Genomic DNA, 22,168 nt, shown 5'->3' with positions numbered 1-22,168 from the left:
GCTCAGTGACGGCTGTGATCCGCCTCGCGCACTGCTGGCTGGCACAGGACTGGCGGCGGAGCTCGCGCTGATCTGAACGCGAGTCTGTCGCTGACCTTGGTGCTGAAAGCCATTTACCGCCCTTTAAAGCCACTTAACTGGCACTTCAATCGGAAAAAGTGACAGTACGGTACAAGGAAATTGGACCTATTTTTCTTTTAATCTGTGTTTTTGATCACAAGTGATTTTAATCAGAACTCCGTGTTCATTGAGTTAAATCTGAGATGGCATCGCGTGCCCCTATCGCGCGCGGGGCAGTTTATGAGTTTATAATAATGAGTAGACAGAGCCAGACCACTTCTGATCTCTCACTCGTGTAAGCGGATTTTTTTTCCCTTCGCTCTGTGAACACCGTCGTGAATTTTCCCCATCCGTCTTATACTGAATCATTGATCCGCTGGGTATGCTCTCTCATCTCACACTGTGACATGGTACTTTAACATTACCTGGGAAAAAAACGAGGGATTTTCACATTTGGACATGGAGACTCCGAGGGAGCCTGCTGGTTTTAGCAAAGAGGGGCTGAAGCAACTTGCGGGGAAGACACTGGGGCACGTGTACAGGTAAGATGATTTAACATTGTACAAATCAATTTAGACGTTTGAACATAATGTGCATAAACGTGTGTGTGCTAGGCATGAATATAATCAATGTCTTCCTGGCTTATGACAGAACAGAGAAAGTATGAATTTGTGTGGTAGTTTTGTCTGCCCAAAACGAGTTTCCCCAGTCGGTTTTGGCGTCACGCCTCACGGAGACGAGCAGAAAATTATGTAATTGTGCATAATCTTGGGAGGAGGGGATGGAAGCATGCGAGTTTTCCTATCTTTATGGGTTGTCATGTATTCTGGCGATTGTAGGGCTTTTACGATTGCAGTCTAATCGTTCAATTAGAAGATTCCCTCGAGTGTCTCTTCCTTTTAGAGACCATCCACATATTCCCACAATACCTGCTGAAATAATCATTATTGAAAAACATGAGAAAATCGGATTATACATCATTATTCAACATTGGATCGATGCTCTTCGATACAGAGTCATTTTTGTGCGCGTTTTAAGAAAAAAAAACCTCTGCAACTTGCACGAAGGGTTAAAAAACTGATCGACCGCCTGGACCATCTGAACGAATTGTTCTTTCGCAATTGAAAGTGCATTTTCCTTTCAACGCTGCATTTAGTTAATGTGTCTCCTCATATTTATTTTTTTCCTTTGCTAAGAGAAATGTTTTAGCCTCTACATATTTTCGATCATTCTCTTGTTTCTGCTATGATTAAAAGCCTGAATTAACGATTTTAATACAGTTCATGTGCATTTTATATGATTGCATTTTGTCAAAATAAAACGTCTTTTGTTTCCATCATAAAAACTTCAATCGAAATGTTTGGCATTTTTACATTTCGAAACAATATATGCCTACATTTTAATGCACATTAAATTATTATATATTATACATCCCCATGTGCGTTTTTATTTAAAATCCTAATGTTAAAAAACTACGCAAATCCCTCTCTTTTTGAGAACACAAAGCACTAGTATACTTACATTAATTCTGCTATTGAAGTGAATAATATGATTGAACCCTAAGCCGTGTGATTGTAAAACAGGTGAAGGTGAAGGGAATTGCTGCAATGCGGTACAGTGCGCTTTACAGCAGCACAGCAAATCTCTAAATAGTTTGAAGAAAATATTTTGTGATGAAATAAAAATAAATATAAGACAATTGCATGCGATCTCGGTGATGTCTGAATCTGAATCTATTAAAATAGGCTACCAGTGGAAATGTAAACTGAATGAAATGTTTAAAAGCACGTTTGATTTAATATTAGGCTACGACCAATATTTACAGGGGGAAATGATAGATATTCATAATTATTCTGACTAATTTAGTTCCTATAGCCAGTGAGCTGTTGGTGTCCTACAAACAGTTCTCTTCTGACTGATTCAGGGTGATAGAAAAGCGGCAAAAACCTGGTGAGAACATTGAACTGACCGAGGATGGACGGCCTGCCCAGATCAACGAGAGAAAAGCACCTTTGTGCGACTGTACTTGCTTCGGACTTCCGCGCCGCTACATCATCGCCATAATGAGCGGCCTCGGTTTCTGTATCTCCTTCGGTATTCGGTGCAACTTAGGCGTGGCCATAGTGAGCATGGTGAACAACAGCACCATTCACCTGAACGGAAAGATCATCATCAAAGAGGTTTGTACGCCTGGCACGCTTCGAATTTTATATGTCTACGTCAGCTTCGTGACACCCCCTCACACAGATCATGAACGCACACACACACACACACACACACACACACACACACACAGTCTGACGTGCACACACATACGTACAATTTAGGGAATAGGATAAAATGAAATAAATAAAATAAAGCAAAATATTTAACGAACGTAATGGTTTGTGTTTGTTGAAAAGAGGCTTATTGGATGCTGAATCGCAGACTTGGAAAATATTGAAAGCAAATACTGATGCAAAAAAATTGACCTTGGTTGTTTGAATGTCATCGGCCTCAAATTGATTAACTCTTCAGCTAGAACTAATGCTGCGCACTTTTTTCTTTTTTTTTTTTAGTGCACATTGATCAATAATATTTTTTTTGTGTTGTGGCTTTTATAAATAACGAATATGCAGTATATTCATAACATAAAACATATTTCTTTTTCTCAGAAAGCAAAGTTTAACTGGGATCCGGAAACAGTTGGATTGATTCATGGCTCGTTTTTCTGGGGTTATATAGTGACGCAAATTCCCGGAGGATACATTTCTTCAAGACTGGCGGCAAACAGGTATGGAAATGATGTTTATTTATTTTTTAACATCACAGTTGTTGTTTTTAATATTATCAGCTCATACGTAGACCTATTTAATTGCATTTAAAATAGCATTTGGTATTTAGCTATAATAATCTCTAATGCTGTAATGCAAAACAAAATTAAATCTTCATTGGTAACGAAAGAATATTCATAATTAAGTGTGATTCTTTAAAAAAATGTATATGATATTAGTTGGAGAGTTTTGATTAGCTGAAGACTGAAAATCCTTTCAAAGGCGGTGCGAAAAATGCAAAGGATCATCATGTTTTTAAAACATTTTTGAATGCGAAGGAGAATCATTTATTGCTGTATGTTTTTTCATACATGCAAACATATTAAAATATAACCCTAATATTTAAAAAATAAACCATGACCAATATTAGTAATGTTATTTGTATCCATATAGAGAAACACGATTTGTGATCATCATTAAGTCTGACTGAGCTGTACATATTAGTTGTCTGTGTTGCACTAGAAATGTTCCTTATTCATAGCTTCTTGGAACTGTACCTGTCATGGAGGAAACAGAGGATGATGGGAGGACCTATGTTCATCTGTTTATTATTTGCATAAAATTTCTTGTAAGAGCGCATTTTTGTGTGTGAAACTAATATCATTATGAGCTCTTCCCCGATATAACTTTTATGAATTATACTGGCTCATATTTTACTATAGAAAAACAAGGAAAGAAGAAAATGTTCACTCTTAAAAAAAATACATTTTTCTATTGTTAACAATGGTCAAATTTATTGACCATTCATATTGTAATTCCACAGAATATTAAATAGAAATTGTTACGGTATAGTAGATTTTTTTAAATGTTCTTCAAGCTATGAATAAAATCACTAAAAGGTTGTTTGGGGAACCCTCAAAATTGTCGTCACTATAAAACCCCCATATTTTTTCTTCCTGACACCTTTAGTTTTATGAATTATTATTTAGAGAACTGTGCTTTTTAAAACCATGGTTTATTATTTTTTCGTTTTTTCAGGACTCAGACTTGCTTCTAGCGTTCTTAAATTAAGGTCATTGTCCATTATTAATCTGGCACATGCTATAGGCCTAGATGAGATGCTGTATATGCAGTGAATACAGTAAGGTATAAGCAATGCAAGTGTTAAAAGAGAGAGGGTAGGGGTAAAAATTTATTAAATAAATCAATGCTTAAATCAGAGAGAGAGAGAGAGAGAGAGAGAGAGAGAGAGAGAGAGAGAGAGAGAGAGAGAGAGAGAGAGAGAGAGAGAGAGAGAGAGAGAGTTCATTGCTCTGCTTGTGTTTCAATGCTGTGTGTCTGAGAGTGAGTGAGTGAGTGGCAGAGTGAAGGCTGACCCGTCGTGTGAGTTGTAGGATTAGACTGTGGGAGCGGGTCTGTGGGGCATTCATTCTCCACCTGTTAATGAGATCCCGGGGGGAACCGTGTCTAATCTGCTCAATGAGGGGGGCATGGCAACCAGCCCCGGACATGTTGCCAGAGGGCTTGGCCGTGACTCATATTTCACACAACGATTTAGCAACAATAAAAACGCCCATGTTAGCTATACGGTAGTTGGAAGTATAATTTTTCTTCTCACTAAAACAAACATCTGCTTTGATGGTTGCATGGCTAACAATAGACCAAACGGTTTGTTTGTCAATAATCCGCCATAGTCAAAATGTTGTGCAATTCTATATCATATTCCTATAGACGCAGTACGTCAAATTATTGATTTAATTGTATTTGCTGAAATTATGCAACACTTCCCAGTTCATATTTCGGCAATTGGTTGACGTGATTGGGGACTAATAGAATCAGCGAGTCTCGTGCTGGAGGACTCTCTCAATCCGATTAGCGCTGTGCCAGTGGGAGAGAGAGGTGAGGGGTCTCGAGCTCTACACGACGACAGAAAAATTGGAAATAAATGAAAGTCCGTTTTTCTTCTGTGGTAATAGCCTACTAGAAGCCTACCCCGCGTGACCAAACACAATAGGCTACCATTTTTTTTATGACAAACACGTGTATGTTTAGCAGCCTATTTTCTCTCAGCGACAAAACTGTGTATAATTAAAAAGATTGGCGACTATAATGACACCTGAATAGTATAGGTTTATAGGGGAAAACTGATGAAATGAACCTATAAATGTGTTTCTCTAACTAAACAGCACAATTTAACCACGTATCCATTTACTATGCAGGGTTTTTGGCGCGGCGATTCTCCTCACGTCCACACTGAATATGTTCATCCCCTCAGCTGCACGTGGTCACTATGGTTGCGTCATATTCGTCAGGATATTACAAGGGCTTGTAGAGGTAAGAATACCTACGGTTTTCTCGCTGTTTGTTTGCTGTGCTCTTTAAAAAGAGTCTGTATTGGCATGAATGATTCCACAAAGAACATTTAACATTCATGGAGCCTTTCCATTCCACGAAGGCTTTCTTAAAATCGTAATATTTAGAAAAAAATGTTCTTTTAAGAACAATTGACTGAAAAGTTTTTCGCGGAACCAATTAAACTGCTAAACTGCTGCAAAACTTTATTTCTTAACTGTGTAATATTAATCTAACACCATGACAATTATAGGCCTATTCATATCTAAAACATGAGCACTTTTGGCTATTTCTCCAAGAAAAAAAAACATTTGTGGTTGTTCATACTGGGAAAAGTCCATTATCCTATAACAATCAGTTATGACCTGAGGATATCTGTAAGAGAACAATAACCCAGGCTTTGTCTTCGGGACAAGTGTATTGATTTGTAGAGGCACTATGTGTTTTGTAATTACCACGATTATGTCAACAATGTGTATTATTATTATTTTTTAAGAAACTATATTTATAACCACATTATGAAATATTCAACCTGATAAAACTGATGGGTGTTATTATTGTTTTTATTGTAGGGTGTAACTTACCCAGCCTGTCATGGGATCTGGAGTAAGTGGGCCCCTCCACTGGAAAGAAGTCGTCTGGCCACAACCTCCTTCTGTGGTAAAAATTCAACCTCATTCTCTTTAAAGCAAACATACACAAGTGGATAAAAGAGAGAGAAAAACAATGCTATTACATTTGTTTAGTTGCTCTCTTAGTGGCTTATTGTTGAGTTCATTTTAAAATGTAAATATTCATTTGCTGTTTATCTTCAAGAATACTAGGATAGGAAACATTATTTATGCATGATCTGTATCTTCCTGTGATGTTTTAATGCATAAACAACTATTGAATTCAAGGCTGCCTGGGCTGAGAGTACATATAGAAAGCTTCTTTTTTGTTTAAAGACTTTTACTGTAAGTTGAACTACAAACTGAATTTTGACTTGAACACCCCCCCCCCCCAACCCCCCCATTCTTTCCTCTGTAGGTTCCTATGCTGGGGCTGTCATTGCCATGCCTCTGGCTGGGATCCTGGTGCAGTACACGGGCTGGTCTTCTGTTTTCTATGTCTATGGTAAGAGTGGTTTGTGTGTGTAATGCAACTGTTGTTATATGAGTGTGCTGAACGAATGGCCTCGGTAGTATGGATTAACTCGCTGATGCTAGATATTGATTTTTCCTCTGATGCTGCCATGTGTCTATCTTCTGTGCTGACACTGAATCGGCTTGTTTCGGTGCCAAGAATTAGCACGTCCTGGATGGAAAGCAATGCATTTTAATCTCATCACTTATATGAGGAGTTTTCAGTCAGATGATCTACCTGCCTGACATCATTTATTTTAAGATTCACATCTACTCTGAAAAAATATGTACTTTCAATCAACTTTTAAAAAAATAAAAATGCTGAAAATAAAATGTTTAGTCTTTCTCAAAGTATAAAATTACTTTGGTTCAAACTGTAAAAATTTATTTAATCTTTATTCAAAAATATTAATTGTGGTCAAGAAAAAAAAAGATTTACCCAAAGTAGAAATATTCTATACTCTAAAGACCCTAATTATAATTGTTATTAATATTTTTACTTTGGTACAACATAGATGTTTAAAACTTAAGATTTTATTATTATTATTATTTTTTTTTTAATATTTAGTTATATTCTACCTGATGCAGTGGCGCAGTAGGTAGTGTTGTCGCCTCACAGCAAGAAGGTTGCTGATTCGAGCCTCAGTTGGCTGGTTTGAGGGTCAGATGGCGTTTCTGTGTGGAGTTTGCTTGTTCTCCCTGCATTTGCGTGGGTTTCCTCTGGGTGCTCCGGTTTCTCCCACAGTCCAAATACATGTGGTACAGGTGAAGGCTAGGCTAAAGGTAGGGTAGGCTAAATTGTCCATAGTGTATGTATGTTTGCAAAATGAGTGTGTATGGGTTTCCAAGTGATGGGTTGCGGCTGGAAGAGCATCCGCTTTGTAAAACATATGCTGGATAAGTTGGTAGTGGATTCTGCTGTGGTGACCCCAGATTAAAAAAGGGACTACGCCGAAAAGAAAAAAAATTAATGAATGAATGAATATATTTTACGCTTAGATCAAAGAATAATTTTGCTTTGGACCCAACCTAAAAAAAAGTACAGTAATTTGCTACAGCTAAATTGATAAATGCCCCTCAAATCATTATATTTTGGACAAAACTGCTGGTTTAAAGTATAAATAATGAATAAATAATAATATTATTATATAATACATTAAATAATAATAAAAAAATAATAATGCTGTTAATTTTTCCTATGGGATTTGTTTGTTTTTTTCTTTAAGGCAAATTAAATTAAACAGGATAAAATCAGAAATCATATTTTTCACTTAATCCAAAAAAAATATTGTTCGTTCTTTGAACGAAAGACACAGTAGTTGATCATTTTTCATTGTACATTATTTGTTGCTCTCTTTTTTCAGGCTGCTTTGGGATTTTCTGGTACATGTTCTGGATCTTGGTGTCATATGAGAGCCCGGCTGAACACCCCACCATCACAGCTGAGGAACGCTGCTACATTGAGGAGAGTATCGGAGAGAGTGCTAAGCTGCTAGGACCTGCAGATGTAAGTGCAAATCTACCTTACAGATAGTTTTCTTAGAAATAATGGAGAGAAAGAGATCTATCTATCTATCTATCTATCTATCTATCTATCTATCTATCTATCTATCTATCTATCTATCTATCTATCTATCTATCTATCTATCTGTCTGTCTGTCTGTCTGTCTGTCTGTCTGTCTGTCTGTCTGTCTGTCTGTCTGTCTGTCTGTCTGTCTGTCTGTCTGTCTGTCTGTCTGTCTGTCTGTCTGTCTGTCTGTCTATCTATCTATCTATCTATCTATCATTTACACATTTGAATTGCACTTTATGGCCTTGATTTCTGCTCCAACGGTTGATGTTGAAAAGATTAACAAAGGACTTTCGCTGACATCTTTACTAGTTTGAAGTGATATGTTGTGTAGAAAAAAAAAACAGGTAATGAACTGCGAATACATTTTCTGTTATCAAAGGTGATGGGAGGGGGGGGGGGATTCTTACTACAAATACTTGTGAAATGCATCATTTTTAACTACTAAAATGTCAAAAACTCACAATAAGTCCCTTTATTTAACCACAGTGTAAAGTACTTGAAAACCAAACACAGTGGTGAACTTAAAACAGTATATGCATTATAGTGCTGGCACAGTGTTTCATTTCAAAATTCACATCACCAGCTGCTGTCAATACAGTGTTTTAGTCAGTTTTGTTCTTCTGTGGATGTTGAAGAAGGTGGATGTTGGGGTTATCTAAGGACATTTAATAAAGTCTAAGTTTAATGTACCAACAAAGATAGACTAGAAGCAGAGAATTCTTCCACATCAAACATTTTGATATATCATATTCCTTAAAAATGTAATTCATGCATTTTTCCCTTGTTAACCTTTCTATGACTTTACCATGAACTGCCACTTAATGTCAGAACTGACAAAAAGAGTTTCACACACACTTCCAGCATCAAACCTTTACATATCATATTTGTTGAAAGCCCTCTATACAGCAGGTATCTATCATAATCAAAAACATATGGGTAGTATTGTTCACTACACATTACTCAATGCTCTCCTACAGAAATTTAAGACACCTTGGAGGAAGTTTTTCACATCCATGCCCGTCTATGCAATCATCGTTGCCAACTTCTGCAGGAGTTGGACCTTCTACTTGCTGCTCATCAGCCAGCCCGCATACTTCGAGGAGGTGTTTGGCTTTGAGATTAGCAAGGTAATTTCTCTTTACCTTTCATTTGGCGTGCATTTTATTTGGAAATTGTTAAATACACACCCAGTAATTAAAAAAAAATGATTAAATACTTCATGAAAAGCTATAGTTGAGTCAACGTGGCTTGCCTGAGTGTCTAAGTTTCATTTGATTTTTGTCTATAATTCCAGTGCGCATCAGTAAAAGGGTGACCTTTGTTATTCCCTAAGGTCTGAAATAGGTTGATGAATTATTCATTGCGAATATTGTTCAAAATGAATTATTCATTAATCATTTATTGGTGATTTTGCATCTCATCTCATCTTGTTTCCTCACTTCCTACAGTTAAACCTGCAACCATGTCTTTACATCTAGTTTTAGTATTAACCTACTAATAGCAATGCCTTGCATGGTACAGTAATGTTGCATGCTAAATGTTTATCCAGTATTTACACATAAATCTAATTTAAAATCAAATTTAATTGAAAGATTCTCACAGTTTTATTATTATAGATTTGATCTTGCTTTGGTGTGTCTGTGTACTGTATGTCACAGTTTTAGCTAGCATTGGTCAGTGGCTAATGCTTCTATCCTGGAGAGTTTTTAATAGGACGCTCATGAGCCTGACGCTGGTCTCTTCTTCAGGTTGGCATGTTGTCAGCTCTGCCCCATCTGGTGATGACCATTATTGTGCCCATTGGGGGACAGCTAGCCGATCACCTTCGCAGCAAAAACATCCTGTCTACAACTACGGTTCGAAAGATCATGAACTGCGGAGGTGATTCCAGCCTTCAGCACAAATGCACACAAACCTTAGACACTATACGACTGCATTAATTTATCTTTTGTTGTTAAATCCATGTGAACTAGTAAAGTTAAGGGGGTAGTTTACCCAAAAATGAAAATGTCTTCTCTCTCGAGTATACTCTCAGAAATAAAGGTAGGTAAGCTGTCAGTGGGGTGGTACCCTTTTCAAAAGGTGTACATTTGTACTTAAAGGGTACACATTGGTACCTTAAAAGTATTTATTAATACCTAAAAATTTTAAGAGGAACAGTTTTGTGCTTTTTAGGTACTAATATGTACCCTCGAGGTATTAATATGGACTTTTTAGGTACAAATTTGTACCTTTTAAAAGGTACCACCCCAGTGACAGCTCACATACCCTTATTTCTGAAAGTGTAGTTCTAAATCTTTATTTGTTTATTTTTTCATTTGAACACAAAAAGAAGATATTTTGAAGAAAGCTGAAAACTGGCAACTATTGACTTCCACAGTAAAAAACAAATACCATTGTCAATGGATGTAGGTTTACAACATTCTTTAAAATATCTTCTCTTGTGTTCAACAAACAGGTCAAACTGTGTTGTCACAAGTTAAGGGTGTGAAAATGGTTTTTAGGTGAACTATCCCTTTAAATTATGCTAGCTCACTTTTAAAATCACTTTGAAAGAGAGAGATTACCCAGAAATTAAAATTGTTACTATTTACTCACCCTCCACTTTTAATTCCTTTCTTCTTTCTTCTTCAATTACAATTTGTAATACAATTAAAATATTTTGTAGAATGTCAGAAAATAATAGCCAATGCCTGACATAATCTGTGGACTTTTTTTTTCTTTTTCTGCACAGAAAATCTGCAGATTTATGTCGAATGATTTTGGAGGATGGTAACTAAAACAGTATATAAAAGATAATAAACTTTTTAATAATTAATACTTGTATTTTAGGTTTACAATGCAAATCCAGTTTGACCCATTTGTATGGTAAACAAGGCAAATATATATAAATATAATATGTAAAATAATAGACAAGAATATAATATATCAAATAATAAACAGAATATAGTATATCAAATAATAGGCAGTGAATATTACTTAAACTGTTTTTAATGGGTGACACGGTGGCTCAGTGGTTAGCACTGTTGCCTCACAGCACGAAGGTCACTGGTTCAAGTCCCGGCTGGACCAGTTGGTGTTTCTGTGTGGAGTTTGCATGGGTTTCCTCCAGGTGCTTCACAATCCAAAGACATGCATTAAACACTGTAAAAAATAGAACCATAAAGTTTACAGTTTAAAAATGGCAGCTGTGGTTGCCAGTATTTTACGGTACAAACCATAAAAGTAATTTCTCCTTTTTAACAGTAAACTATCGTATTTCATAAATTAATAGATGTAGTAAGTTTGTATTTTAAATTACCAACATCTACACATCTTAACACAGTTAAGTTAAGTTAACACAGCCATATGCAGGTGGTGATGAGAAAGTTACATAATGAACCATTGCTCATCTCAAACATCTTTTCTCACAAGCAGAAAAGTGTATCAACGTATAGAAGGTGCTCAGTGTCATTCACACAGGGCCAGAGCAAGCTGAACTGCCGCTCTAGGCAAAGGACGGTTATGCCGCCCTCGAGGGACGAGGTTAGGCCGGGTTGTCGAGGGACGCCGCCCTCCCTATTCTGCCGCCCTAGATGCGGACATAACTGAGGGCACAGGTGGTGAGGGTAGTGTCGCGGACGCCGCCCTAGACGCGGATATAACCGAGGGCGAGGGTGGTGAGGGTAGTGTCGCTGACGCCGCCCTAGACGCGGATATAACTGAGGGCGGGAAAGGTGAGGGTTGTGTCAGGGACGCCGTCCTCTTTATTCTGCCACCCTAGGCGGCCGCCTAGGTCGCCTCTATGGACGCGCCGGCCCTGCATTCACACAGCTACTTAACACCAGTATGGTAACACACATACAATTAAAGTCATTGAACATTGTTTATCAACATTAGATGTAAAATTAATCTCTAATGTCCATAACTGATGGGGAAACAACTAAAAAGATCCAAATGAATGTCAACAAAAAGCATAAAAAAGGGTTGTGCCATCCAGGGAATTCTGGGAAAGACAGTTTACGGTTATTCGCCGTTTATATTAAGGAAACATACTGTTAACCAGGTCACAAATTTTTACTGTAGCTGTTTTACAGTTTTTACCGTTGAAATCCTGGCCATTTTTACAGTGTAAGTGAATTGAATAAACTAAATTGACCATAGTGTATGAGTGTGTGTGAGAGTTTATTGGTGTTTCTGAGTACTGGGTTGTGGCTGTTAGGGCATCTGCTGCCTAAAACATATGCTGGATATGTTGGCGATTCATTCCGCTGTGATAACTTCTAATAAATAAAGGACTAAGCTGAAAAGAAAATTATGAAAGAAATTATAAAACTGTATTTACAAATAATGTAATCATATAAAAATTTGCATATTAGTTAATAATATTACAGAAATTAATATAAAGAACTAAAATATGTACATTTACAAACATTTACATAATTAAATAAACAGATTCAACTATGAGAAAAAAACCCTGTGTAAATCTGCAGATTTCTCTGTGTATAGATTCTGTGTGGGTATTAGTCGATAGCTGTTGACTTCCATCATATTTTTCTATGGATATCAAAATCTACTAGTTCCCAAAATATCTTTGTTTGTTTTTAGCAGAAAAAAATAAAGTCATAAATGTTTGTAAGTAGTGTAGGGTGAGTAAATGATGAGTACATTTAGATCTTGGGGTGAATTCTTTCTTGTACGCATTGCAGTATTTCATCTAAATGTAATGATTATATAGTTGTATTAGTACAATTAATCTTAATAAATTGATTAATCATGTGTTTTTATCTTCCTCAGGTTTTGGGATGGAGGCCACTCTGTTGTTGATTGTTGGTTATTCACACAGTAAAGGAGTGGCTATTTCATTTCTAGTGTTGGCTGTCGGCTTCAGTGGATTTGCAATATCAGGCAAGCCTCTTGGGAAAGAGTATATCATTTACTTTCATTGCAAACCTGTCGTTTATAGGCAACAATTATAAGAAAACCCAGCAGCCATAAATAATAGCCAAGAAATGCTGCAAAAAAAGGCGGTATTTCTAAGAAGTACCATGTTTCCCTTTTATCGCTCAAATGTGCTCTTCCTCCAGTGAGGCTTGAAAGGAAGAAGTGTTTCTGTTGGACTTTTTAATAATTCATGCTCACTCCCCTGAGAGGCAGCACATCCAGACAGAGCTGTGCGTGAGGGAGGGGCCAGAGACTCCTCCGCTGCACAAGATGGCTGCTCATGCTATTTATAGTCTTGATCTCCAACATCGTGTTAGAGATACTGTAAAATATGCACAGCTAAAACATACATATTATACAGTAGGAACACTGTGACCTGAATATTTAGGAACGAAATGTAATTTATTATTATTACTAACATTATTATTATATTTCTATATTATTTTCTATATATAAATATACACTCACTGGCCACTTTTTTTAGGTACACCTGTTCAACTGCTCATTAACACAAATTTCTAAGCAGCCAATAACATGGCAGCAACTCAGTGCATGTAGACATGGTCAATATGATCTTCTGCAGTTCAAACTGAGCATCAGAATGGGGAAGAACGTTGATTTAAGTAGCTTTAACCATGGCATGGTTGTTGGTGCCAGACGGGCTGGTCTTAGTGTTTCAGAAACTGCTGTTCTACTGGGATTTTCACACACAATCTCTAGGGTTTACTGAGAATAGTCAGAAAAAGAGAAAATATCCAGTGAGTAGCAGTTCTTCTGTGGGCACAAATGCCTTGTTGATGCCAGAGGTCAGAGGAGAATGGCCACACTGGTTCTAGCTGATAGAAAGGCAACAGTAACTCAAATAACCACTCGTTACAACCGAGGTATGCGGAAGAGCATCTCTAAACGCACAACACGTCGAACCTTGAGGAGGTCTAAAAAGGGGGTTCAGCCCAGCCCTTTTAAGCTGTATCTAATAAAGTGGCCGTTGAGTGTATTTTTTTGGTCAGGCACCATGCTCAGAATAATTAGTCTTAAATAATAAACACGGCTCTATTTTCATCTGCTCTCCCTATAATTTCATATTTTGTTATTAATTTGAAATACATTTTATTTTTAAAATTCTTTTTTTTATATATTAATATGTAAAAACGTATATATAAATAGTGTTTTTGATGTAAATTTATTAAGTTTATTATATTAATATATAGTTTTTATTGTAATAAGCTTAAAGCTTTAGTATTGTTTTTTTAAAGGGTTAGTTATTTTGTTACTTCAGCTAATGAGAAATGGCAATGTCAGGCATTTAGCTGAAATATATAATATATAATATATATAATATATATATAATATAATAATCAAAATTATATTAACACATTACGTCTAATTTCATAAACATGAATTCTTACTGCCTTAACATGAATTATTACGAGCAATTAAATATTACAGCATTTATTACATTTACATGGGTTTATCCTGTTATTAAATAAAAATACTATTGTACATTCCTTGTTCATGTTACTTCACTGTACATTAACTAACAATGTATACAACTTTCCAATCTATTTATAAATGGAGAAATTAGCCAAGAAAGATAAATGCAGTACAAGTATTTTTAAATGGTAGTTCAAAATGTGTTTTTAATGACTTAATAATAATAACCTTGGTTTGTTATGGCTATAATTATTTAGCCATTTTCCACATGTATACATTTAGTACTGCAAAAGACTATGCACAGAAATACAGAATTAGCCCAAACATTGACGCAAAACAACGAGACGAGGATACTGATGGCTTGAATTCACTGACACAGGTAATCAGCTAAACAGGGAACAGGTATGACTCAGAAATCATAGCAACAAATACACTCAAGTTTGCTCAAGGGGAAAATAGACATTCAAAAAATCAGGGGATGACATATTTGTAGCAACTCGTCAGATAATAATACAATGCATATCTTTTTGTGCCACAGGTTTCAACGTTAATCATTTAGACATTGCTCCTCGCTATGCCAGTATCCTCATGGGCATCTCTAATGGAGTGGGTACCCTGTCAGGAATGGTGTGTCCTCTTATTGTCGGAGCCATGACTAAACACAAGGTAAGAGCATCTTCAGTTATTAGCACTATGCGCTTGTAAATTTGCTACATGAAATACTGTTTCAAGGTTCAAAGCTCTGCTCATTGAATTTAGGAAACTCAAGATGGTGAGTTAAAGTTTAAGACCACTAAATTTCTTATCACACATTAAAGTGAATCTTTTACAAAATCAAGGTGTAAATGCAGTCTTTGGAATACTTTAATGATTTATACAGACAAATAACTTTCTAACCATCTCAGATTGGGATTTTTGTTAGACTTTCACAGGGATTGCACTTTATTAGTTGTTTAAAAAATAGTACTTTTACTTTTACAGGAGTACATTTTTAGTTCTGTATTGGGACTTTTACTGCACATTTTCCTTAAACCTGCAGCGACTTGATATGTTTATTGATTTTTTATGTAGAATAATCAGTCCTGTGATTCCTATCAATCATGGATAAATCACATCAGACAGACCAACCTCAAGACACAGGCACCTTTTAAATAAAGCAAATATGTACAGTGTGGAAGCATTAAAAGTGTCCTAGAAGAGGGTAAATCATTACACGCAGTAACCGAAAGACTGAACTGAATGTCACTGATGAAAAGGATGCCAACTGTTTATGACAAAAAAGTCTGAAATGCCTAAAACAACAACTAAGTGCACATTTTCAAACACTTGCACAAATTGCATGAATTTATCAGTGCAGAATTAGTTTGTTTTGTGGAGCCAACTGCTGGACACTCATAGCTTTTTAGACAGCATTCGCTTTGCATGTAAATGCAGAAACCTGCATTCTGTCAGCTTATTATAAGCACATATATAAATGAAATGTGTACTCATGTTAAATTAATCTCACAATTTAAATGTACTGTATATGTTTAAGAATGGAAAATAATTTATTGGGGGACCTATTATCCAAAAGTCACTTTTATAAGGGGTTTAAACACAGTTTTGTGGCAACAGTGTGTGGATACACCAGCCTCTAATGGTAAAAATTAATTAATTAACTTTTTTATAATCATACTTTATAAAAACAGTCTGCAGAAACAGTTTGATTCTCCCTTCATAGATGTCATCAGAGTGGGAAAACCCCATCCATTAGTGACGATCTCTCCCTCATCGGCATAAATAGCCCTGAGTGAGAAGCAGTCATCTGCCATTAGAGTTTTCACCTACTGAAGATAATGTCAGCAACTAAGAGGATTATAAATGTGGAGTTTTAGGATGCACAAATGAACACCTTAATCTTCATAGACTGCCTTGTAATGACACACAGACAGTTAGTCCTGTTTTGATTCTACCAGTATCCGTTTGTTAAGTGATGATGTGTTGGTGATGTATGTAATACTGTTTCCGGGTCCAAGCCAGAACTCATTCATTTATTCATTCATTTTCTTGTCGGCTTAGTCCCTTTAATAATCTGGAGTCGCCACAGAGTAATGAACCGCCAACTTATTCAGCACGTTTTTTTACGCAGCGATGTCCTTCCAACTGCAACCCATCTCTGGGAAACATCCACACACACACACACACACACACACACACACACACTTTGGACAATTTAGCCTACCCAATTCACCTGTACCACATGTCTTTGGACTGTGGGGGAAACCGGAGCACCCGTAGGAAACCTGTGCGAACACAAGGAAGAACATGCAAACTCCCCACAGAAACACCAACTGAGCCGAGGTTCGAACCAGCAACCCAGCGACCTTCTTGCCGTGAGGCGACAGCACTACCTACTGTGCCACTCTGTCACCTCCGCCACTCATTTGAATTGAGAAAATATTTGTTTATGATCACTTTTTATTCATATCACACCTTAAAGTGAATTTTATATTAAGTCATAGTGTACACAACTATATCTGGGCTTGCTGCGTACCAAAATTTCAACAATTTATAAAAAAATGAATCACTTTCTGGGCATCGGATATTAGGCATGTGCGATTGTGATATCCGAAAGTATTACAGCGCTTTGTAAATGTTTATTATTACCATTTTATGAGTCTCCCTATACAGTTTGATAGAGTGCTTGGACCCGAAAGCTACTTCGCCTGACGTCACACTTAACTAGTGGATTCTGATGCATAGGCGTTTTTAGCTCCTCCTTCTTTTAAAGAAAGCTGAATCTCATTTGAATTTAAAGTGACAGTCAATAAAACAGCACAATTTGGACCAAAGGCTAAAAGGGACAGTTTCAGAGTGAATAAGGCATTATTTGTGTCTAGGGACACCAGAGACTTATTTTACAGCAAATAAGTATAGCATAATCCCCCTTAACCTACACTTAAAAGAAACAACCTTTAAAGAAAAGGGCATGTTTATGTACGTTCCAGTTGATTTAAATTTTATTGCATTAATCATTACTGTTGAGTACTTTGTGAAGGGCTACTATACAATGAGTAGTATGCTTTTACTCGCACTACGCTTTTTGACAAGTAATGGTACTTTTGTGATACCATTTCTTGTTGGCTTTCGTGTTCAGGTTGCATGGATCATGTTTTGAATATCAGATTTTGTCCATGGTAGATTAAAAAGCTAAAAGTTGTGATATTTATGTGATTTTAAGCAGCACAGCGGGTCTATTATTATCTTATCTTATATAACACTGATCTTTAATCATTCCCAAAAGAGCTCATGAGCTCTGTCTTCATTTCATGCATTATTCTAGCAAGCCCCAGGATGGATTTCTTTGTCAGTGATGTCATTCCTGACGACTCTCTCTTCTTCTTTTCAGACCCGAGAAGAGTGGCAGTATGTGTTTCTTATCGCTTCTCTGGTGCACTATGGTGGTGTAATCTTCTATGGCATCTTCGCCTCTGGGGAGAAGCAGCCGTGGGCAGACCCAGAGCTGACCAGTGATGAGAAGTGCGGCTTCATTGATGAAGACGAGCTGGCGGAGGAGACAGGCGACATCACCCAGAGCTACGGTGCCCTCGGAGCTCCAGCCAAGAGTTACGGTGCCACCACACAGCTGAACGGAGGATGGGCTGAAGGATGGGATAAACGAGAGGAGTATGTGCAGGACGGGGTGGAGGAAGGGGGTTATGGATACAGGCAGGGTGGAAATTATTCCTAGGTCTTGAGAAGACACAATATATGACAAAGACACACACAAACAGAAACTTGCCAGCCGATTCGAATGTTATCACTCGATTGAATGGGTGTTATTAGTGGTTATCAGTTGATAGATATGGGCCAGTAGGGGCCTTATACACCTACTGGTAGGCTCAGAAGGCTGTTATCATACATCCACATGGTTAATCAGCTATAGATCATCTGTGGATGGAAGTTAACAAGAATTATTTACATTTTTTATTACATATACATGTATTTTATAAACATCTACACTTACCCCAACCCTAACCCAACCATCACAGTAATGTAAAAACAGATCTGGATCTGGAGTCTTTTCTATTAGAATAGCAAATTAACCATGTGAATGGATGATAACAGCCTACTGAGCCTACCAGTAGGTGCAGAAGGCCCCTACTGGCCTACATATATCAGCTGATAACAACTGTTAATGCCCATTCAATCAAGTGATAACATTCGAAGCGGGTGAACATGCAGGGGTGTGAAAATGATCTTGGATGCACTTGGAAAACAAGTCACAATTAAAAATATATTAGTAGCATTGCATTAAATAATAACAAACCAAGTGCAATGTGCAACAAACCAGTTTATGTTGCATATTTGTGTATTTGAAGTGTCTTTATTTTAATGAAGAAAAAAAAGTTCTATATGGACAGCAATTAAAACTATTAAGAGACTACTTGATAGTTGTCAATTTCTCTGGATTTACTGTAGTTGTTAGGTTATGTTTTATTCTATAAAGGTTTGATAGCATTTCTTCTAAATTAAGAGTGCTTCTTTTTCCCTAAAATGACAATTAGTCAGAATAACAAATGTTTTAATTTGTTGTTTGTGAAAATCATGGGTATTACATAAATTGTTGACGGATAAACTCGTCTGAAGTAAAAACATAAAAATCCCAGGCACACAACGTCGAAAGATATTAATATTAGGTTAGATTTAGGTCATGGCGTCAGGTGACAAAAAATCAAATGTCTAGCCAGCGTTTAAGGACAGTATTACTTTGATGTCCAATAGCGATGTCAAATAAAGTTGATAATTGGTTGATCTCAGGTTGTGTTGGAAAGTGACCAAAATTCAACGTCGAACCAACGTCATATTGACATCAAACAGAGACATTTATTCGTCAGGTTTGGCAACCAAAATCCAACATCTGCTAGACGTCATAGTGGTAACGTCCACAAAACGTCAAGCTGTAACATCATTAGGCATTGATATTTTTATTTTATTTTTTTTATTTTATGTTGATTTTAGGTTGGACGTTGACATTGGATTCTGACATCAACCCTATTTTCATTACCAAACAAAATGCAACATCCCCATGATGTGCTGCGCCTGCTGGGATGTCCAAAATCATGGTGTTTTTTTTTTGTGATTTTCAGCAAAAAAAAAATCTTTTTTTTTCTAACATGGCAGAAATGTTATCTGTAGTTTACAAAAACAGGAATTACATTTGACTCAAACATTCGTAAATCCAGAGAATCTTTAAGTCTTTTAATCTTTTTTACCATAGCTTTATAAATATACAAATATAAATCATATAATTAGGGCTGGGCGATATGGCAAAAATGCAGTCTCTGTAATTATTTTCCATATTGAACTATAACCATATATATTTCCATATAAGTTGTTAATGCTTCCAGATATAAAGAAGTAGCCCAAAAATTACTGAAGCCACAAATATTAGAGGGTCCATTAAATGACAACATATTTTTGGCAGATAATTTTTTTCATCTCTAATATCACATTTTAGTTGCACAGTTCTGCTGTGTGATTGGCTCTTAGATCAATATAGAGTAAACTAAATTCCATATCTTATTGTTATTGACATAAATTTTATTGTGATTCAATATATTATCATTTATCTGCCTAATTATAATTATATTATCAAACCAAAATAATCTTTTTGTAAATATTAAACTTAAAAAATATATATAGCTTTTTGTTATATAATCTAATGCAATGACTGTAAACTTTTAAGTGTGACTTAAGCATCCACATTTTCGACATCACTGTACATACAGCACAGTATAAAATATAAGCCCACACTGTAGATTTTGTATTGTCTGTGAGAAAAAAAGCTGTAGATTAACAAAAAAAATCTAAAACATTGTTAAAATTGTAATTGTTTGCACAATGATCTAATCCTACATTTAAATATGACTTTAAATAAGTCAGCTAATCAAATGAGATATTACATATCGAATTGGCAGACTGTAAATGTTGTATGTTCTATAAAAAAAAAGTATATTTAATTTCAAGTGCAATCATGCGTACTATTGTGAAAATTGAGTTTCACCCCATTATTCTGAGCCTTCGCAACATGAAGAAGCCTGTGGAGATATTTAGGCAAACGGCTCAGATATTGAACCCGTCAGGAGTCATTCATGCAGAAATACTGCTGTAGAAAATCACAAACAAGCAACTGGTTTCCACTGTTGATTTTTCCGATTGCACTGAGAGAGCTGCCATTTTAACAGCACAACAAAGAGAGTTTCTTTATACCTCATGATGTTTTACTCGTCCATAAACGTATACGTCATGTTTTCCCAGAGATTAAAGAGGACTGTAGTCTTTGACACTGCAGAGAAATAAAAAGCACAGTTTTTTTAGAGGATGAAATAAAAGCAACAAAAGTGTTTCTCAAGACAGGTCTTATGTATGTAAATATATTTTGGATGGTGCTGTTTCAATTTGGTGTTCGCTGTAACTTGGGAAGGGGTTTGGTTTTAGATAATTGGAATGTCTGGGAATATTATCTGCAAGAGCAACAAAAAAGCAAAAGCACAGTGGGTCAAGACTGTGGACTCTTTAATTTCATGTCCTTTTTTTCTCTAACTCCATGCCATTTTGACATCTGTGAATGTTAGTTATGCATGGATTTTTTTTTTTTTTTACTGTTTTTATGCTAGTTTACATTACTAAGCTGTTACTGATGTGTCAATTTCTTTGCACAATTAACCAAAGGTAACCCGCGGTGAGGGATTTTTGTGGGGAAAAGTTTCCATTGAGAGAACCTGTAAAAGGGCTGATACAGACAGTCCTGGCAGCAGAGAATAACCATATTCAATGTACAAAGCAATAAATCCATGGTAACAGTAACTTAGCGGTCACGTCATCCAAAACAATGTAACACATTTAACTGTACGCATTTTGGTTTAAGTGTTTTGTGATGACAATTAAAAAAGAGTAAAGATTAAACATCTACTTACTGTTCAAATATATATATATATAAATATACGAGACTATATTTAGATTTAGCAAGAGTCCAGTGCCGCTCTCTTCTCTGTGGAGAGTTTGTGTGCTGGGCCCACTCACCAGAAGAGAATGATCCTTCAGTGTCGCCTGCGGTTGCGTCCCGTTGGAAACTCATCCCGGGTCCTCAGCACCGCCGGCGGCCGCACCTCTGTAGTCGTCCTGTATGGTTGCCAGTGGTTGCTTTTTGAGAGTATGTTGTTGTCGGGTATCCTTTACGTTGATCCTCCCTTCCTCTTTGTTTGGGGTCTGTGTTTTGTCTGTGGCTTAGAGAAGCGCTCCTTTGCCTCCCTCTTCCCTCGTTTCTCCTTGCATTCTCCCTCTACTGTTGCAATATTCAGTGACACGAGGATTGTGTGTAAAGGTATTCAAAACTCTTCAAACACGACAGTAATTTGCCTGATGATGTTGAGATACCTTATTCTTGTTTCCTGCCTAAGAGTGAAGTGTGAATATATGGCTTCCTTTGCTGTTACTGTAAATGGAGAGGTATGTTGATGTGAAATTTAAATGCTCTATATAGCCTTTTTTATATAAAATTATAACAAAATTGTACTCGCCTCTGGTGTTTTTTTGCAATTCCGCTAAGATTTATTATCTATGTACTTGGAGGATGTGATTATGAGAAGTAGTATGTGATGACGCCTAATAATCAGAGGGGATTAATAGTTGGATACCAATAGTCTAGACGCACTTAACCCTTACTGTAAACGTATCCACTGAATCTGATTGGCTGATTGGGAAGTCCCACTTAGTGAAATCAAACCTTATGGTCTGTCTGTCTGTCTATCCATCCATCTATTTACCTGTCTGTCTGTCTGTCTGTCCGTCCGTCCGTCCGTCCGTCCGTCCGTCCGTCCGTCTATCTATCTATCTATCTATCTATCTATCTATCTATCTATCTATCTATCTATCTATCTATCTATCTATCTATCTATCTATCTATC

General features: G+C 36.6%; 1 protein-coding gene across 3 annotated transcripts; it reads left to right on the top strand.

The window, feature by feature from the left end:
• The first annotated feature begins 28 nt into the window (after nucleotides 1-28).
• On the top strand, nucleotides 29-20,202 carry slc17a6b (solute carrier family 17 member 6b). Of its 3 annotated transcripts, XR_015494499.1 has the most exons (13): nucleotides 29-602; nucleotides 1,985-2,240; nucleotides 2,715-2,833; nucleotides 5,033-5,147; nucleotides 5,738-5,825; nucleotides 6,195-6,281; nucleotides 7,654-7,796; nucleotides 8,840-8,989; nucleotides 9,611-9,743; nucleotides 12,639-12,749; nucleotides 14,758-14,885; nucleotides 17,608-18,094; nucleotides 18,327-20,202. XR_015494499.1 is itself a non-coding variant. In NM_001128821.1 (12 exon segments), coding segments are annotated over 12 exon segments (1,755 nt in total). In that variant the 5' UTR covers nucleotides 422-519; the 3' UTR covers nucleotides 17,950-17,983.
• The last annotated feature ends 1,966 nt before the right edge of the window (nucleotides 20,203-22,168 follow it).

This window comes from Danio rerio, chromosome 7 (genome assembly GCF_052040795.2).
Source record: "Danio rerio strain M-AB ecotype USA chromosome 7, GRCz13ab, whole genome shotgun sequence".
Classification (NCBI taxonomy): domain Eukaryota; kingdom Metazoa; phylum Chordata; class Actinopteri; order Cypriniformes; family Danionidae; genus Danio; species Danio rerio.
This window is presented reverse-complemented; position numbering and strand designations above follow the sequence as displayed.